The 15,073-nt window shown below is 36.9% G+C and overlaps 1 protein-coding gene across 2 annotated transcripts in view; it reads left to right on the top strand.

Annotated features, from left to right (window-relative positions):
* Window positions 1-2,625: 2,625 nt before the first annotated feature.
* LOC140948358 (uncharacterized) overlaps window positions 2,626-15,073 on the top strand; it is a 27,318-nt gene continuing 14,870 nt past the window's right edge. For both annotated transcript variants that reach the window (XR_012167029.1, XM_073397594.1), the window contains exons 1-14: window positions 2,626-2,926; window positions 3,400-3,764; window positions 4,235-4,390; window positions 4,813-4,926; window positions 8,104-8,235; window positions 8,896-8,992; window positions 9,314-9,532; window positions 9,909-10,123; window positions 11,287-11,448; window positions 12,015-12,182; window positions 12,850-12,960; window positions 13,379-13,495; window positions 14,549-14,639; window positions 14,932-15,073. The exon at window positions 14,932-15,073 is cut by the window's right edge and continues 233 nt beyond it. Coding sequence is in view for 1 of the 2 variants with exons in the window: in XM_073397594.1 (XP_073253695.1) it covers window positions 2,863-2,926; window positions 3,400-3,764; window positions 4,235-4,390; window positions 4,813-4,926; window positions 8,104-8,235; window positions 8,896-8,992; window positions 9,314-9,532; window positions 9,909-10,123; window positions 11,287-11,448; window positions 12,015-12,182; window positions 12,850-12,960; window positions 13,379-13,495; window positions 14,549-14,639; window positions 14,932-15,073 (2,153 nt within the window). In the remaining variant the exon portion in view is untranslated. The remainder of the gene's footprint in view (window positions 2,927-3,399; window positions 3,765-4,234; window positions 4,391-4,812; window positions 4,927-8,103; window positions 8,236-8,895; window positions 8,993-9,313; window positions 9,533-9,908; window positions 10,124-11,286; window positions 11,449-12,014; window positions 12,183-12,849; window positions 12,961-13,378; window positions 13,496-14,548; window positions 14,640-14,931) is intronic.

Genomic DNA, 15,073 nt, shown 5'->3' with positions numbered 1-15,073 from the left:
GTCCTCTGTTCTGAACGCATCGTTGAAACGCGAGTCTACCTCCAAGATTTTGGAGTTGTCTTAAGAGCATGCTCAACGGAAACCACAAGCGGCTTGCCGTAGAGGTTTCTCACGGGGCGTAAACAAACCAACTACGTAACAGAGAAGCCACGCGAACGACTTCGTAAACGACAAAAGCCATGCGAGAGAGAAACCTCTGCTCGCAGGGTATTTTCCAAACAAATCCTTGTGGATATTTTAATTTCAAACTGTCGAAAAACCTTTTCATTACGCATTACAGGCCTAAAATTTTCTTTAAGTCCATAACAGAAAAACACTCAAATGCCTCTAATTTCCTAACAGTTGCCGAAATGAAATAATCTCGGGCTAGGGAATCCCCAAGTACTGGCAACATCTGAGGGCTTTGGCCAGCTTTCCCAGGGTCAGGGGAATTTGGCAGTATACGGAGTGAAGTTTCCAACAAAACCCCGCCTTTTCTTGTGGGGATGGTGGTGGGGTTTACATTGCCTCCTGCATAGCAGGTTATCAATAACAATAAAATTTAATACCAACAACTATCCTTTTTTTAAAATCAAATTTGAAGGTGCAAGCAAATACAACGGTAGTCACATTTCTCACTCTTGGGTGACCGCAGTTGAAAATTGTTTTGAGGACAATAGTATTGTTCAACCCAATTCTATTTTAGGGCCGTTTAGCTGAAAGCCAACCACAATGTACTTCACTTTGTTGCTGAAACTAGATATAATTAATGTAAAGAAACAGCTGGCTCACGTATAAATCCCCAAGCAAAAGGTAAACCCCTACCCCGAGGACTGATGAACAAAACGTAAAAAAAATCTCAACCTCGTCCCCAAGTCTCAATCCCCTACCCCATTGGAGAAGCAATCTCTTTAAAATTATCTCCTTTATTTCCCCGCTAAACCATACCTTGTCTCGCGGTGGGGGGACTGGAGAGGGGGAGGAGGTTCATTGACTACCGAGTTTAATACGCCAACATCTCATTGTAATTATTTTCCGTTTACTACTGAGCTGGGCTCTATAGTACTAACACAAAACAAATACACATTAAATAGAAAAACACTAAGAAAAAAAATAACATCACAGACAGATTATTTTCTTGAGGAAGATTTGCTTAGAAAGTTCAAGGGGTGAATGGCCCCTAAACTCGCTTCAGCGCGGAAATATGCCCGTAATGATATGGGCTCCTGCAGATACCAAGAAAGGGTCATCTTTTCATAATCTGCTCTCGATTGTTTAAGGGGGTTGTAACGTGCCTAAACGAAAAAGATAACCAGAAGAAGTTTTCCACGTTTTGTTTTATTTTGAATCCTGATTTATTTTGAAGACTGATTTTTTTCTTGTTTTCGTAAGATTTGCATTAAGCCCAGAAGCTGTAATGGGAGTTTTAAGAGGTGACCGTCCCTTAACCTCGCTTTAGCGTTGAAATGTGCCGCTGCCAAGAAAGGATTAACTTTTCACGAAATCTGTCCTCGATTTTGCAAAGAGATTTAATATGCCTAAACAAAAAAAGAATGGTCACAGAAAGCTTTCCACTTCTTTTTCTTTTGAATCCTGGTTGGAAGGTGTGTCTATTTCCTTAGCAAGAAGTTGTAGTGAACCGTGATTTTTACATAAAATTCTGAAAACAAACCTGTCATCAACTTACTCTTTTTAAACCTCTTTAGGCATTACTTTCAATTTTACGTATTTGGAACTCCCAGCAGGTCTAGCATTTTTAATTAAAACTGTATAGGCTCCCTAAAAACTGACAAGGCGTTCTGTAGGACTAGCTTGTGGGAGTCTTTAAAATACTGTAGCTGAGGCGAATTGTTTTCTCTTGGAAGATTTGCGTGTATTGAGATTTTAAAGAGGTGACTCTCTCTTAACCTTGCTTGAGCAAAGAAATGCCGATGCTTGTAGAATCTGGATTCCAAAAATAAAACTGCAACTGAGACTGATTGCTTTTGTTCATAAGATTTGGGTTAAATACAAAATCTTTATTTTAAGCTTTAAGAGGCCGGACTAGCCCTTAACCTCGCTTTAGCGCAGAAATATGCAAATTCGTATGCTTAAGAAGATCGTCCTTTCACGAAATCTGTCCTCTCGATTATTTAAATGTGTTTAAGTGTTCCCAAACAATAAACAATAGTCAGGGGCAGTTTTCCATTTTTTTCACAAATTTACAGTGTATACACAACATAAAGAGACTGCAGACCAATTGTTTCGTGAGGGAGATTTGCGTTGAGACATGCCTTGTTAAGCTCAGAATCTGTTTTCAGTTTTAAAGAGGTTGGAATGTTTTTCACAAAATCTGACTTAAAAGGTTAATGTACCTAAAAAAATACAGCTTTGCATATATTATTATTATTATTATTATTATTATTATTATTATTATTATTATTATTATTATTATTATAACTTTTTAATAACTTTGTTTTCAGATCAGCAATTTTGTTCATTTTTGTTTTTCCTTTTTTTGGTACCAGGCTCAGGCAAAGTACACGTTCCCTATCGTTTTATTGTTTTGAATAAAATGAGTTTGTTTATTTTATATACTGAGAAGCTCATTGTCGTAAATAATGAGCTTACGGGGAACACTCTTTATAATTTAATTGTTATTTTCTCCTGCTTAATTATAAAATAACAACTGAAGGAGCTAATCTCACTACTCAGCGTTAAAACGACCGATTTGGATGAGATTAACGTACCTTTAACCTGCAATTAAAACCAGGTTTCAAATATTTTAAAATCCTTCTTACTCCAAAACAAGTAGACTTAAAATATAGCTTCAAAAGCACACCCACTAAGTATTTGCGGGAGAGGTGAGACACAGCAAGTGAAGCACAGTCAAAAGTGAAGACAATGCTGGCGAAGCAAGTCTTCGTTTACTTCGCTTTTCAGGTGCTATTTTTTCAGCTCACTAAAGGTAACTGTCTAAGCTATTGATTAATTCTTCACTACTGAATTCTTACAGTTTTTGCAAACGTAGAAACATTTTGTAAAATAACTTGACTATTCACGCTGGATTAAAAAAAAAGGTTCGGGGAGTGTCAAAAATGACTGCTAACCCACAAATTTAAGAAAGTAGGTGATAGGGAAAAAATTCCTAATGTTTTGTGTGTATCCGTTCTTAAATGCGAATGGAACGGTTTTTGTTAAGATCCATTTCCAGTTTGGAGTTACTTTAAGCGTACGTTTCACTTATGAATTTGGACATGATGGAATCGCTTGGAGTCAACATGGAGTGGTTACAGTTAGGTATATTGGTCTGTGCAATGAATGGATACAAGGTCGATGCAGGGAACGCATCATCATCATCATAATGTTTTACTTCAATATAATTAAACAGTATTTAACTTTAAAATACTTTTAACTTTTTTTGCATGTACGTTATTCAAGCGGTTGTATTTCGAGCTGGGAAGGTCAATATTTCCGACACATCCCAAAACAACCATGGCTGTCAGACCGTTTCTTTCAAAGCTCAGTTCCAGGGTTCGGGAGATATAAAGGTGTTTGCAACGCTGAGCCATGGAAGCGAACATGTCAAAATCCATGACCCAGCGTCTGTTTGGGTGAAGTCAGTGTCCACATCTGGTTTTGATGCTTGCGTTCGTGAAGCAGGCAGCGGTTCTGGAGGCGCGTCTGTAATCAACTGGCTTGCATTTCAAGGTTCACACCAAGGCATTGATTCAGGAATCGTTGAATTTGATGAATTCACCTCAAGGACCCGGTGCAAGAAGATATCGCTTAGTATTCAGAATAAGGTGAGATGGTAAAGTAGGTGGATTTAATCAGTCATTTGAACAAAGTTAAGGTGACAAACAGCCCATTCTTACTTGGCCAAAATTGATCCGGCATGGAAGAAGGGACCTAGCCTTCCCTCCTTGTAAGGGAATCCGGATTCCGGAATCCGGGAAAATTTTGGCTGTGGAATCCGGGATCCTTGGTTTTAGAATCCGTAATGCAAGTTCTACTGACAAGGTATTCGGAATTCAGCACCTGGAATCCGAAATCCGAGGCATAGAATCCACAATCCAAGACTGTCGTGGATTCCCTTACATGGGGCGACAAGCCTAAACGTAGAATCGAGTTTTCGGAAATCCCATACTTTTCTGTCGCTAACTATAATCGGAACTTTGAAGTGTAGTTACATCAACGTGATGGTAGAATCCTAGACCGTATATTTTCTTTTTCTTTCTAGATAATTGTTCTCTTGTTACTTTGTCTTACTTAGGGGAGACCCCAAGTGTTTGTGACTGTTCTACATAAACATTCCGACCGACCGTTTGACTCCATGAACATTTGGCTAGAAGACGTCAACACGGATAGTTTTGTGGTTTGCTTGAGGGAGTTTATGAGCTTCGACGGCAGCCATTCAGGTCTCAAAGTGGTAAGTTGAAATTAGAAAATTCACGAGTTCTCGTTAAACGAGAACTCTGAGGTGCACTAGCCTTTATTACTCTTTTCGCGAAATTATCGCTCTGGTTTTGCGTGAAAAAGAAGTCCACCTAGGGGTAACTCAAGGGTGTTCCAACGCATGAGGCATCACACACTACCATCAATAGCAAATTCTATATCCTGCTTCTTCTCCAAGTTGTATTACAAAAATTAACATATCAACAACCACAGTGACAACAAGGAAATCGATTCAGTGATTGCCTAAGGTGCTAGTATAATTTTATTAAGGTTAGATATGTGTACCCAATGCCTTTTACAATACCCTTATCTGTCGGATCTCCCTATCTCACTTAGACGAGCATGATAATACTCCACTAGTCTGCAAACAAATGTGTATAATTTTTTTTTTTTCAGAACTGGCTTGCATATGATGTGCTCCCGGGGTCTTGGAATATTACTGAAAGAGGAAAGCTTCATTTTTCTGGACTTGGTGCACCAAAGAAAGAAAACAACTATGCTTTTTGTCAGGTTGGAAAGACCAACGGTCTTTTACATGTATTTGATGAGCCTCTGTTTAGTTTAGTTGAGCTCAAGGGAAAACGTGTATCGCCCATTTCCAAGAGACACTATAGCGGTCAACTTCAACTTTATTTGATAAAAATATTGATTACAATAGACTAGCCGGCAAAATAGTAATTGCTAATCTAGGCGGACCAGTTAAAAGAGTAATAAAGGGAAAGGAAAGGACAGGAAGGAAACTATTTTAAGTTACAATAAATAATATTTCTATCATAGTTTTTATTTTAATTACATTAAGTCTACTAAGGAAAAACGAAAAAGGAATTGACGGAGTGCCAAAAAAAAAAAAACAAACAAACAAATAATTTTGTACAGAAATCACTCAACTGTTAATCGAACTTTTTCAACCAACTTTTTATGAAGTCTCAATAAAGTCACCTTCTCTTTTTAAGATGTCGGAAAGCAATCTGTGAAGCACTTTCATAAATTTGTTTTTAGGAAGATCTCTAATATCACAAGGTATCTCATTTCAAAGTTTTACACCAAAACGAGGCAAGGAGTTTTTGTGTTTTTCCAGCTTTGAGCTTTTAACGTGAAAGTTACCTGAAGTAGATGATCTTGTATGGTATGAATGAATTGTTGAGGTTCTTTCAAATAAATTGAAGAGACTTGTTGGGGAATTGTTGCTGTCATTATCGTGCATTAGACTGGCCACGGTTTTATAAAACTAAATGACACTGGTAATATGTCAGCGTCGATAACTAGAGGAATTGCGTGTTCACGTATAACCGTAAAATACATCATGCGAAGCAATTTCTTCTGAAGAATTAGAATTTTATTGAGGAGAGTCTTGGATACCTGACCCTAGGCAGCAAGACCATAGTTTAGGTGAGGGTGGATTAATGTTTGGTAAATATATAACAATATATAACGAGTTATGGAGTGCCGAAGTTTTGAAATGGTCCGATAGTTTTACTGATTTTTGCCGTAATAGCGTCAATGTGATATTTCCAAGTAAGGTTTTTATCAACCAACACACCAAGATAGTTAATATAATTTTTGGACTCCAGAGTTACTTTTCCATTTTTGTCGTTATCGAACATGTGGAGACTCGGTTGGTAAGTGACTCTTTTTTTATAAGGGTGAAAGATTACAAAGTTAGTTTTTGTAGTATTGAGAGTTAATTTATTGGATGTTAGCCATTCGGTTTAGTAATTCAATTTACTATATCTTCTAGGGACTTTAAGTTTTTATCAGCATAAAGGATATTAGTATCATCTGCGAAGAGATAAAACTTAAGTTTATTCGAGCATTGATGTATGTCATTAACATACAATAAAAAAAGCAACGGGCCAAGGCCGGACAGACCCTTTGGGAATACCACAACTTACGTTTTCTTTGTTTGAAATGTACGGTCCGATTTGGGTAGATTGCACACGATTATTCAAATACGAGGAGAACCAGTCTTTAATAATTCCACGAAAACCATAGTGATTAAGTTTGTCAAGCAAAATGTTATGATCGACAGTATCAAAAGCTTTCTTGAGGTCTATGAAGACTCCACACGAGAAAAGACCTTGATTCATCACAGTTAGTTTGTATTGCGTTTACAATGTTTAATATTGCATGTTGAGTCGAGTGACCTTTACGAAAGCCATACTGGGAGGAATACAATAAATTATGTTTGTCAATATAATCTTTCATTCTGTTGTACATCATCTTTTCAAAAATTCTGTTAAAGTTAGATAATAAGGATATAGGTCTGTAGTTATTCGCACCATTATCTTTGCCACTCTTGAATATTGGAGTTATTTTGGACAATTTAAGTTTTGAAGGGTATTTTCTTAATGTTACTGAGATATTCAATATTTCTGATAGAATATATTAGGAGCTATGATACTACTTGCACACTTCAATAATTTTATGGGAGATGAATATAGACCATAAGACTTGTTGTTTGGTTTGGAGAGTATCTGAAAGTGCACTTCGTCGGACGTAACCGGTAAGACTGATAGAAAAGATGAAATTGGTGCTTTGCAATGACAAATGTAATTAAGATAATGTTTTGTGGCGTTGGAATTGTTCTAGCTAGCCTTTTTCCCACAGAAGAAAAATGGTCATTAAGAATATTAGCAACCTGTTGAGGTTCTTTTACGATTTTGTTGCTCTTATTGATGTCCTTAATAGCAGTTACAATTTTGGTCTTCTTTCTGCGATACAAGACGTCATTTATTCTTTCCCATGTCTTTTTCATGTTCGTTTTGTGGCGTTCGAAATAATCCTGATAGTATATCTTTTTCCTAGACGTATATCTGGCTGCAAATTTTGTTTCTATAATATTTGTATTTGTCTTCGTCACCGGACACATGCAATTTGTTTTTAACCATAATGGATGCTTTTAATCCAGTAGTAATCCAAGGCTTAGAAAGCTGTTTGGCTTTACGCTTTGATAACTTTGTAATGGCAGCATGTTTATTTACAGTCTTATTAAATTTCTTATAAAAAGTTGAAGATAATTTGTCAGGATCAATTGAATGATTTATGAGGATACATTCCCAGGCAACTTCAGAGAGTTTCTTATTGAATTGGTCAGCGGAAATTTAGAAAAATCGCATATTTTGGTAGTGTACGCTCAATAGATAGAATGATAGAAACAGCGGTGTGTTTCTATAATGAATGTACGGTTATCAGTGACAAAATAGGGTTTATCGTATCGTTGATCCTGATTTCTGTTGCACACTTGTGTTTGAATTGTCAAATAGTGCATCCACTAGCAGTCTTTATAAACCTTGATGTTGCACTATAATCTCTTTTATTTGTTTATTTTAGAAAACTTGCAAAACTTTCTTCTATTTGGAAATAAGAGAAAAAACACTTTTACGCATTATTACAAGAAAGTTATGTAGGAACTGTCTTACATAACAACAACAAACAAACAAACTGAACGTTATTGACAGCAATGAAAGCTATAGAACATACACACTACCTACATTTAGCAAAAGCTATGGGAGGCAGGTAGTGTACATGAACTGATGCATTTTAAGACATTTTTAATGTTGAAACAAGAAAAATACAGAAAGATCTTTGAATTACAATAGTTACTCTTAAACCGAGGTCGGAATAAGAAGGTGATAAGCTTTGAATAAGGCTTTATCAATGCATGTTTTGTGTAATTTTTTTTTTCAGGATTATAAATTCCAAAATCCATTTTACGAGCCTCCTAGTGTCCTCGCGTCTGCCAGACATGAGAACGTTACCAGTGTTCTGTGGATGAAGGCTGATGGTCGTTTTGGCAATGCTTTAAATGCTTGGATAGAGGTAAGTAGTTTCCTAGACCATATACAGCCATGTAACTTTCCTTATTTATTGAAACTGATGTTATAGAGTTCTTTTTCAAGTGCCTCCACACTCCGAGTAAGTGAGTAAAAATGAATTAAGCGCTCGAAGTGGCTACAACGCTCTTATATTTGACTAGAATTAAATTCCTCAGTCACTACTGTCATTTCAACATCGGTTTTGTACCGAGCAATTTTTAATTTTTTTTTTTTTTATTTCAAATGTGGGCAAGAAAAAGAGTGGCGAATAAAAGGACTTCATTCAATTTCATTAAAATTGAGTCAGTCGAAAAAATTGGCTTAGATAATTCTAAAAAGTTTTTTCTGCACATACTTTTCTTGCGTATGGATTTTTTACCCCACAAAAGAAATACCCACGCCTTAAAAATCTAGGAACAAGGAACCTACTTTTAAAGACGCAGAAAGCCCCACTTTTTTTTTCCATCTTACTTGGATAGACTATGGAAATTTTTGAAGTGCTAGATACTTAGTTATAAGTTTAATATTTAGTTCATTGTTTAGGAATTCTATAAATTTTTTTTGTAACTTTGAACTTTGACTGGAGTAGAAAATTGATCGAACTGAACAGTATTTCTTGCTAAATTTGTAGCAGTTGTACCTGAATGAATGTGTTATCTTCTAGGAAATCACTCGTTTGTCTTTCAAAGTGTGCATCAAGGACAGCCAGGGAATAAGCAAGTCTCACGATCCAGTTACAGTGGACTATGCAATTATGGGAGGTAATTTGTTGTTTCCATGGCATGCAAAAAAAGGAAAACTTTAGTTAAGATAAGAAGCAGTTTCAAAATCGAAGAAAGAAAATAAAAACAAGAAAGATAAGTTTTTGGACATACACACATGTAGGGAAGGTCTTAAAAATGCATTGTCTTCTGTAATTCTTCTGACTTAAGTCTAGCCCTGCATGCCGAATGGAGTAATATTTTTCCGAAAAATGTATTATTTTTAGCCCTTTATGCTTCAGGAAGATTTCTGATAGGAGTTTAGAAGAAAAATTGGTTAAATTCCTGTCGTACGAAGTGATTTTGTATTTTTTCTCAAAGATATTGACCCGTGCACAAATGTTACTTGCGAGTACCATGCTATCTGCAAAGCTTTCTCTGCATTTGATGCCCGTTGTGTTTGTGATGACAACTGCCCGTCGTACGAAGAGCCTGTGTGTTCATCTAACTCGACAACATTCAAGAACAAGTGCTTTTGTCTGCTGGACATTTGCAAACGCAAAAGTAACCACACGCTTTATCATCCTGGCAGCTGTACCGGTAAAATTTCTTACACTTTTTTACTTTACTTCTTTGTTGCCAGCTAAAAAGCATGAGACGATCTATTAGGCCTGAGTCAGGATTAAGTATTGCTTTTGTTTCCGCTCTCTCAGCGCATGTCCCTCTTGCTCCCTCCACACACATACTCCCCATCACCATAGATGAATTGATAGAGAAATTCATACCGGCTTTTTCTATAATTAGCTCATGATGTCACTTTTGTTTACTTTGTTAATTTGGTAATCTAATTTGCTGGATGCGAGCTACCTGGATGTATCACTTTAAAGGGCATTTAATCCTGGCATTGTAGCAAAAACTCTTTCTTGTTCCTCCATCCTCATTTGTTTTAACTCTTCGCATTTGTATACTTCTTTAGGCTTTCCAGTTCAGACCGGGCGGGTTTCACTCAAAAGACGTGTAAGATCGGCTGAGACGGCCTGTAAAGTGGTGAAATTTCCACCATTCTCCTTCTATCCAGACAAAGAAGTACACGTACAAATAACGACCAATCACTGGAACATCAGCAGGAAAAATTTTATACACGATGCCACAGTTTCATGGGTGCACACCGTTAACTACGAAAATTTTGAGGTGAAAGTTAAAAATAATGTTTTAGTTTATCCTAATAGACAGCGGTCTACCAAGTGGTAATAGTTTGTAACTCGGTAGGATTCAAAGATTTCCATACTCGGCTTGTATGTTTTTATTTCTCTTAACCTTTTTATTGACGATTTGTAAAAAATTCATTTACTGTTCCTTAACTGCTGACGTAATTGCTGTTAAATTACTGTTCTTTAATTCCTGTCTTTCTTCGACAATTTCATAACTTGTACTACTTTTATCATTTTAATTTTGCTCATTCTGTATGTCTTGTTTATTCTGAAAAATTAACATTATATAACATGCAAAACTTGGCATCAGATTTTTCCCTTATATGTATTTATGTGTGATTAATCTATCAAAAAACTGCTCGAAATATCGGTGCGCTATTTGACTCGTCACTTTCCATGGAAGAACATATCAAAGGTTCCTGTAAATCTGCTTTCTTCCATTTAAGTAACATAGCTCGAATACGAAAGCACTTGCTAGCACAAGCAGCAGAGACCTTGATCCATTCCCTTGTGACCTCAAAAGTTGATTTCTGCAATTCACTTCGTTATGGTGTACCTAATCAACTGATGCAAAAACTCCAAAGCATTCAAAACTCAGCGGCCAGGCTATTAACTTATACCAACAAGCGGGAACACATTAAACCTGTGATAAAACAGTTTCACTGGCTACCTGTTGAGTTCAGGGTCCCATATAAAATCCTACTCAGGACTTTTGAATGTTTAAATGACACTGCTCTTGCTTATCTTAAAGATTTAATTCGCCTGTCTACGCCAAACTGCAGTCTGAGATGAAACTCGAAAAACTACTTAGCTCATGAGCAATACCACCTGAAAAGTTATGGTCCAGTTAGAGCCTTCACAATTGCAGCACCCATTCTCTGGAATGCACTCTCAGATGGGCTCAGAGACCATTCAAATTTTCTATATCTTCTTATAAGAAATAAAATAAAAACACATTTATTTAAAATAGCTTTTTAACATGTGAATTTTCTATTACTGATTTAATTATTCTTTTCTTTTTTTAAGAATTCCTTATTTTATTGTGAAGCGCTAATTAACTCTACGGAATTAGCGCTATATAAGTGTTACTTAGATACAGATAAAATCTCAATCAACCAAATAAGTGTTGAATTGTATCTTAAGGTCTGCGTGACAGCAGCAGGAAGAAATGACCGCTCTATCCAAGAATTTGCCACCGTGGACTGGATGGCTTACCAAGGAGCACCTGATGGTGGTGTGGCAGGAAAATCACGCATTTCGCAATGGTGGACTGGATCACAGTGTAAAGAAGTTAACCTTCCTCAGGTAATTGTCTATTTTTTCTGGAAGTGCACTTGGAGATTGTTTATTGTTATTATTATTATTATTATTATTTGGGGGGGGGGGGGCGGTAGACATGGCGAGATATTAATTGACATTATGGAGGGTGGAGGAAGGAAAAAAAGGTAAGATTTTTAGATGCTTGAAAAAAAGTTTGAAGTGAATAATTGCTAATAAAAGACCGATCCATCAGGCCCTGCTCCCCAGGGAGCTTATTCGCAGGCTAAACCCCTTGAAACTGCGAAAACAATCATTCATTCATGCACTAGATTTTGTATACATGGCAAATGTTCGTCTTCTGCCAAGGCGGTTATAAAGCATAAACCAACAGAAACTGAAACTATGAAACAAAACAGACAAAACCGACCTTATACATTTGAAGGTTAAACTCGTGGCGGCCAGAAGCTTAACCACCACTACGAACATGCAGATCGTGTTTCATTTTTTATTCTGAACTTTTTGTTTTGGATATGTTCTTAAGAAATTAACAATATTAATAAGTCTGGAGATACGACTCACCTTTGTGATTTGCATTAATGATTGCTTCACAGGGAAAGTTTGCTACTGCGCCAACAGTCCTGGTTACAGCAGAACATATTAGTGCAGCCTTCAAACATGATGCCGCCAGTTTGTGGGTGGAGAACGCAACCAGTTCCTCCTTTTACATTTGTCTTCGTGAACTGCAGAATTATGATGGTCTACATGAGGATATCTTTGTGGTAGTTTGATTGTTATCATTTTTCTGAGGGATGCACATTAAGAACCGTAGAAATAAAAAGCACATGTCAAAAAGTTTTAACGAAACGTATGTAAAAGAGAAAATAATATATATAAAAAAGAAACTTCACATTGTAGCAAATGGTGGTGATGAACATTTCTCAAGTAGTCTAAAAACAGTGAGTATGCATATCATAACATATCAGGACTGGTAAATTTCGTCCCGGAATAGCGTTTACCATTTAAACAAGTCAGTTCCATTTTCCGAAAAACGGCCGCAAAGGCCTGAAACTTGTATCAAAGATGGCTTTGAAGAAATGGCAAACGAATTTCCGTTTGGAGCATTCCGTCCGCAAAAACAAGTCTTCCTTTTCAGATGTTCCTTTGCCACCGCAAATTTTCCGCTGGAACAATCCATGGAGTCGTGATCCATTTACTTTCCAACCGAATTTTCCGAAAACGTTTTTGTAAATGGTTAACAACTAAGGTCAACTCCAGCCTCGTTTCGACTAGTGTAACTGTACAATTGACTATTAACGAGACGGCGTCTAACATAATGACTGGTTTTTGAATTAAGAACAGCATTTCCGTATATATTACTAGATATATACCATCAGAAGATTCCTTTGAAACCCAATCACTCTCCACTGCTGAACATTACTTTTTCAGAATTGGATGGTCTTTGAATCAATCCACCGGCCCCTTTTTGCCGAGAGCAAACAAGTGCATTTCCCAAACAACAACCCTGTTTCTGCGAACAACAATGGTGCGTTTTGTAAGGTAGGAAACACTTGAAAGCGAAAACTAGCTCTGTGATTATTAAAGCTTGTGCAGTGAAATGTTAGCTGGTAGTCAGCAACTCCGTTTTCTTGTTTCTTTTTGTTGTTGTTGCTGTTTTTTTCTTGCTGCATCTGACTGTGAAACGCCTTAAGCAATCTCGGCCATGATCCTTTGACAAGCCTTGTGTTCTGAAGAAATTTTTCAGAAATAGGAACCGGGTAACGGAACGTAGTTTCACCTAATTTCTTGTTAAAAGAGGTGTTTTTCCACTCCCTCCACTATCTTCACGGCAGCACTACGCTAGAAAAACATTGGATAGGTTTTGACACTTACTCCTTACGTAGTATGAATTAAAAACAAATTGTGTGCGTTGAATTTAATTTACTTTATATTAATAGCCTACATTTTCTACCCCAAGGTCGTGCAATTTGCTAGAAATTACGACAAAGAACCCATAGTAGTGATAGCAGCCAGTCACAACTCAGAGGGCAACAACCTAAAACCAATACACATGTCTGTTGCTGCTTGGGTTGAGGTAAAGTACGACGGGAATGTTGTAAAGTCATATAATAAAAAGGTCAGAAGCAAAAGAAGACTTCTTTTTTATGTCAAGAAGTGAAAAGATCTATGTGGAAGTTGATTAGGCCCTGTTAAAGCGCCACATTCCACATGTGCCGAGCCTACCGTAAATTAGCTAGAACGATATATCCTCCTCATTGGCCGCTTAAATTTAATGCAAAAGAAATGCGACGTTTAAACCGGGCCTAAAACAATGTACACGGCAATATTTACATAAAGGACCACTCCGCCGAACTTGAAAGTTTAAAATTATTAATTACTTCTAAAACATCTTGCTTTTTTGGCTATTTTTTTATACACTTTTCTTAAGTTCTGAAGTCAAAATTAATTTACACTTTTAATCAAATTCTATTTCCAGACATTTCTACAGTACGGGCCTTATCAGCTTGATCTGGCGAAGTTCTCTAGTATATTTGACCTTTTTACACGTACTCACATTAAGTTCTCACATTGTTATCTTTATTACTAATTTTGTTTTGTAAGTAACACAATTTCTTCCATAAGTGATTGTCTAGAATTGAAAAGCAAGGTTTGTGACATCACACAATTTCACAACTTCTTCTTTTTGATTTTTTAGGCAGCCATCTTAAGCCCGCAGTTGCCCGGTTAACAATAAAGTTAGCAATTATTAATACGATTCTTTTTTGCCATCTTTAAGCAAAACGCATTATAGTAACGTTTTTAAAGAAGTAAAACTGATAAAACAGACGGCTTAAAGAAGAGAAAACATATATATCAATGAGAAAGTGTTTGTCATGGAAACGTCAATCACGATTACGTGTAACAATTGAATGATATAGTAATTGCTTCCACATAAATTTCCATAAAGCTCTGAAATTTGGCGGGGTTTTTGTTTAATAGGCGGTTCAAAATCAAAAATAATCAAAGTTAGCCTGGACGCTTTTGCCCTACCCCAGGCTAACTCTCGATTTGCTATGGTGCTGAGAAAGATTTTTGCCTTGGAAGGGAACTTTAGTTTGTTTTACAAAGGATATTATTTATTTTACAGCACATTAATACAAGCGAATTCCGCATTTGTCTCAAAGAGTTGTACGCTGACCAGCATGATCCTGTGAACATATCATACGCTGTACTTGCAGGTGGGTTTGGCGACAACCACCCCTCTTCCTCTCTCCCATCCCCCACAACCTCCCCCCCACCCGTCCCCCCTTTGCAATTACAAGATCTAGGGACATTATACGGTCTGTTTATAAGGCGCTGTTTTTGCTAGGGTCAGTAAGCGTTAAGGTTTCCATACACCGTACGTCTGTCTATTTTTCTTTTGTTTCTAGAAGTTCAACTATGCTGCTATTTTCCGAGACTGGTGACTTATTTAATTTATGCTTTCTAATACATAGCATTTTTTAACAGTTAGTTGCTTTGTTCCTACAGATATATGTAAACCCGGTTGGTCTTATTTTGGTGGCATATGCTACTCAACCAGTCAAGCATGCAAGAACTGGACTGAAGCCCAGAAAACTTGCCAATCATACAGCGCTAATCTCATTAGTGTACGAAACCAAGAAGAGAACGT

Source organism: Porites lutea, chromosome 9 (assembly GCF_958299795.1).
Source record: "Porites lutea chromosome 9, jaPorLute2.1, whole genome shotgun sequence".
Classification (NCBI taxonomy): Eukaryota; Metazoa; Cnidaria; class Anthozoa; order Scleractinia; family Poritidae; genus Porites; species Porites lutea.
Note: the sequence above shows the minus strand (reverse complement) of the source record. Positions and strands in the feature narration are given on the sequence as shown.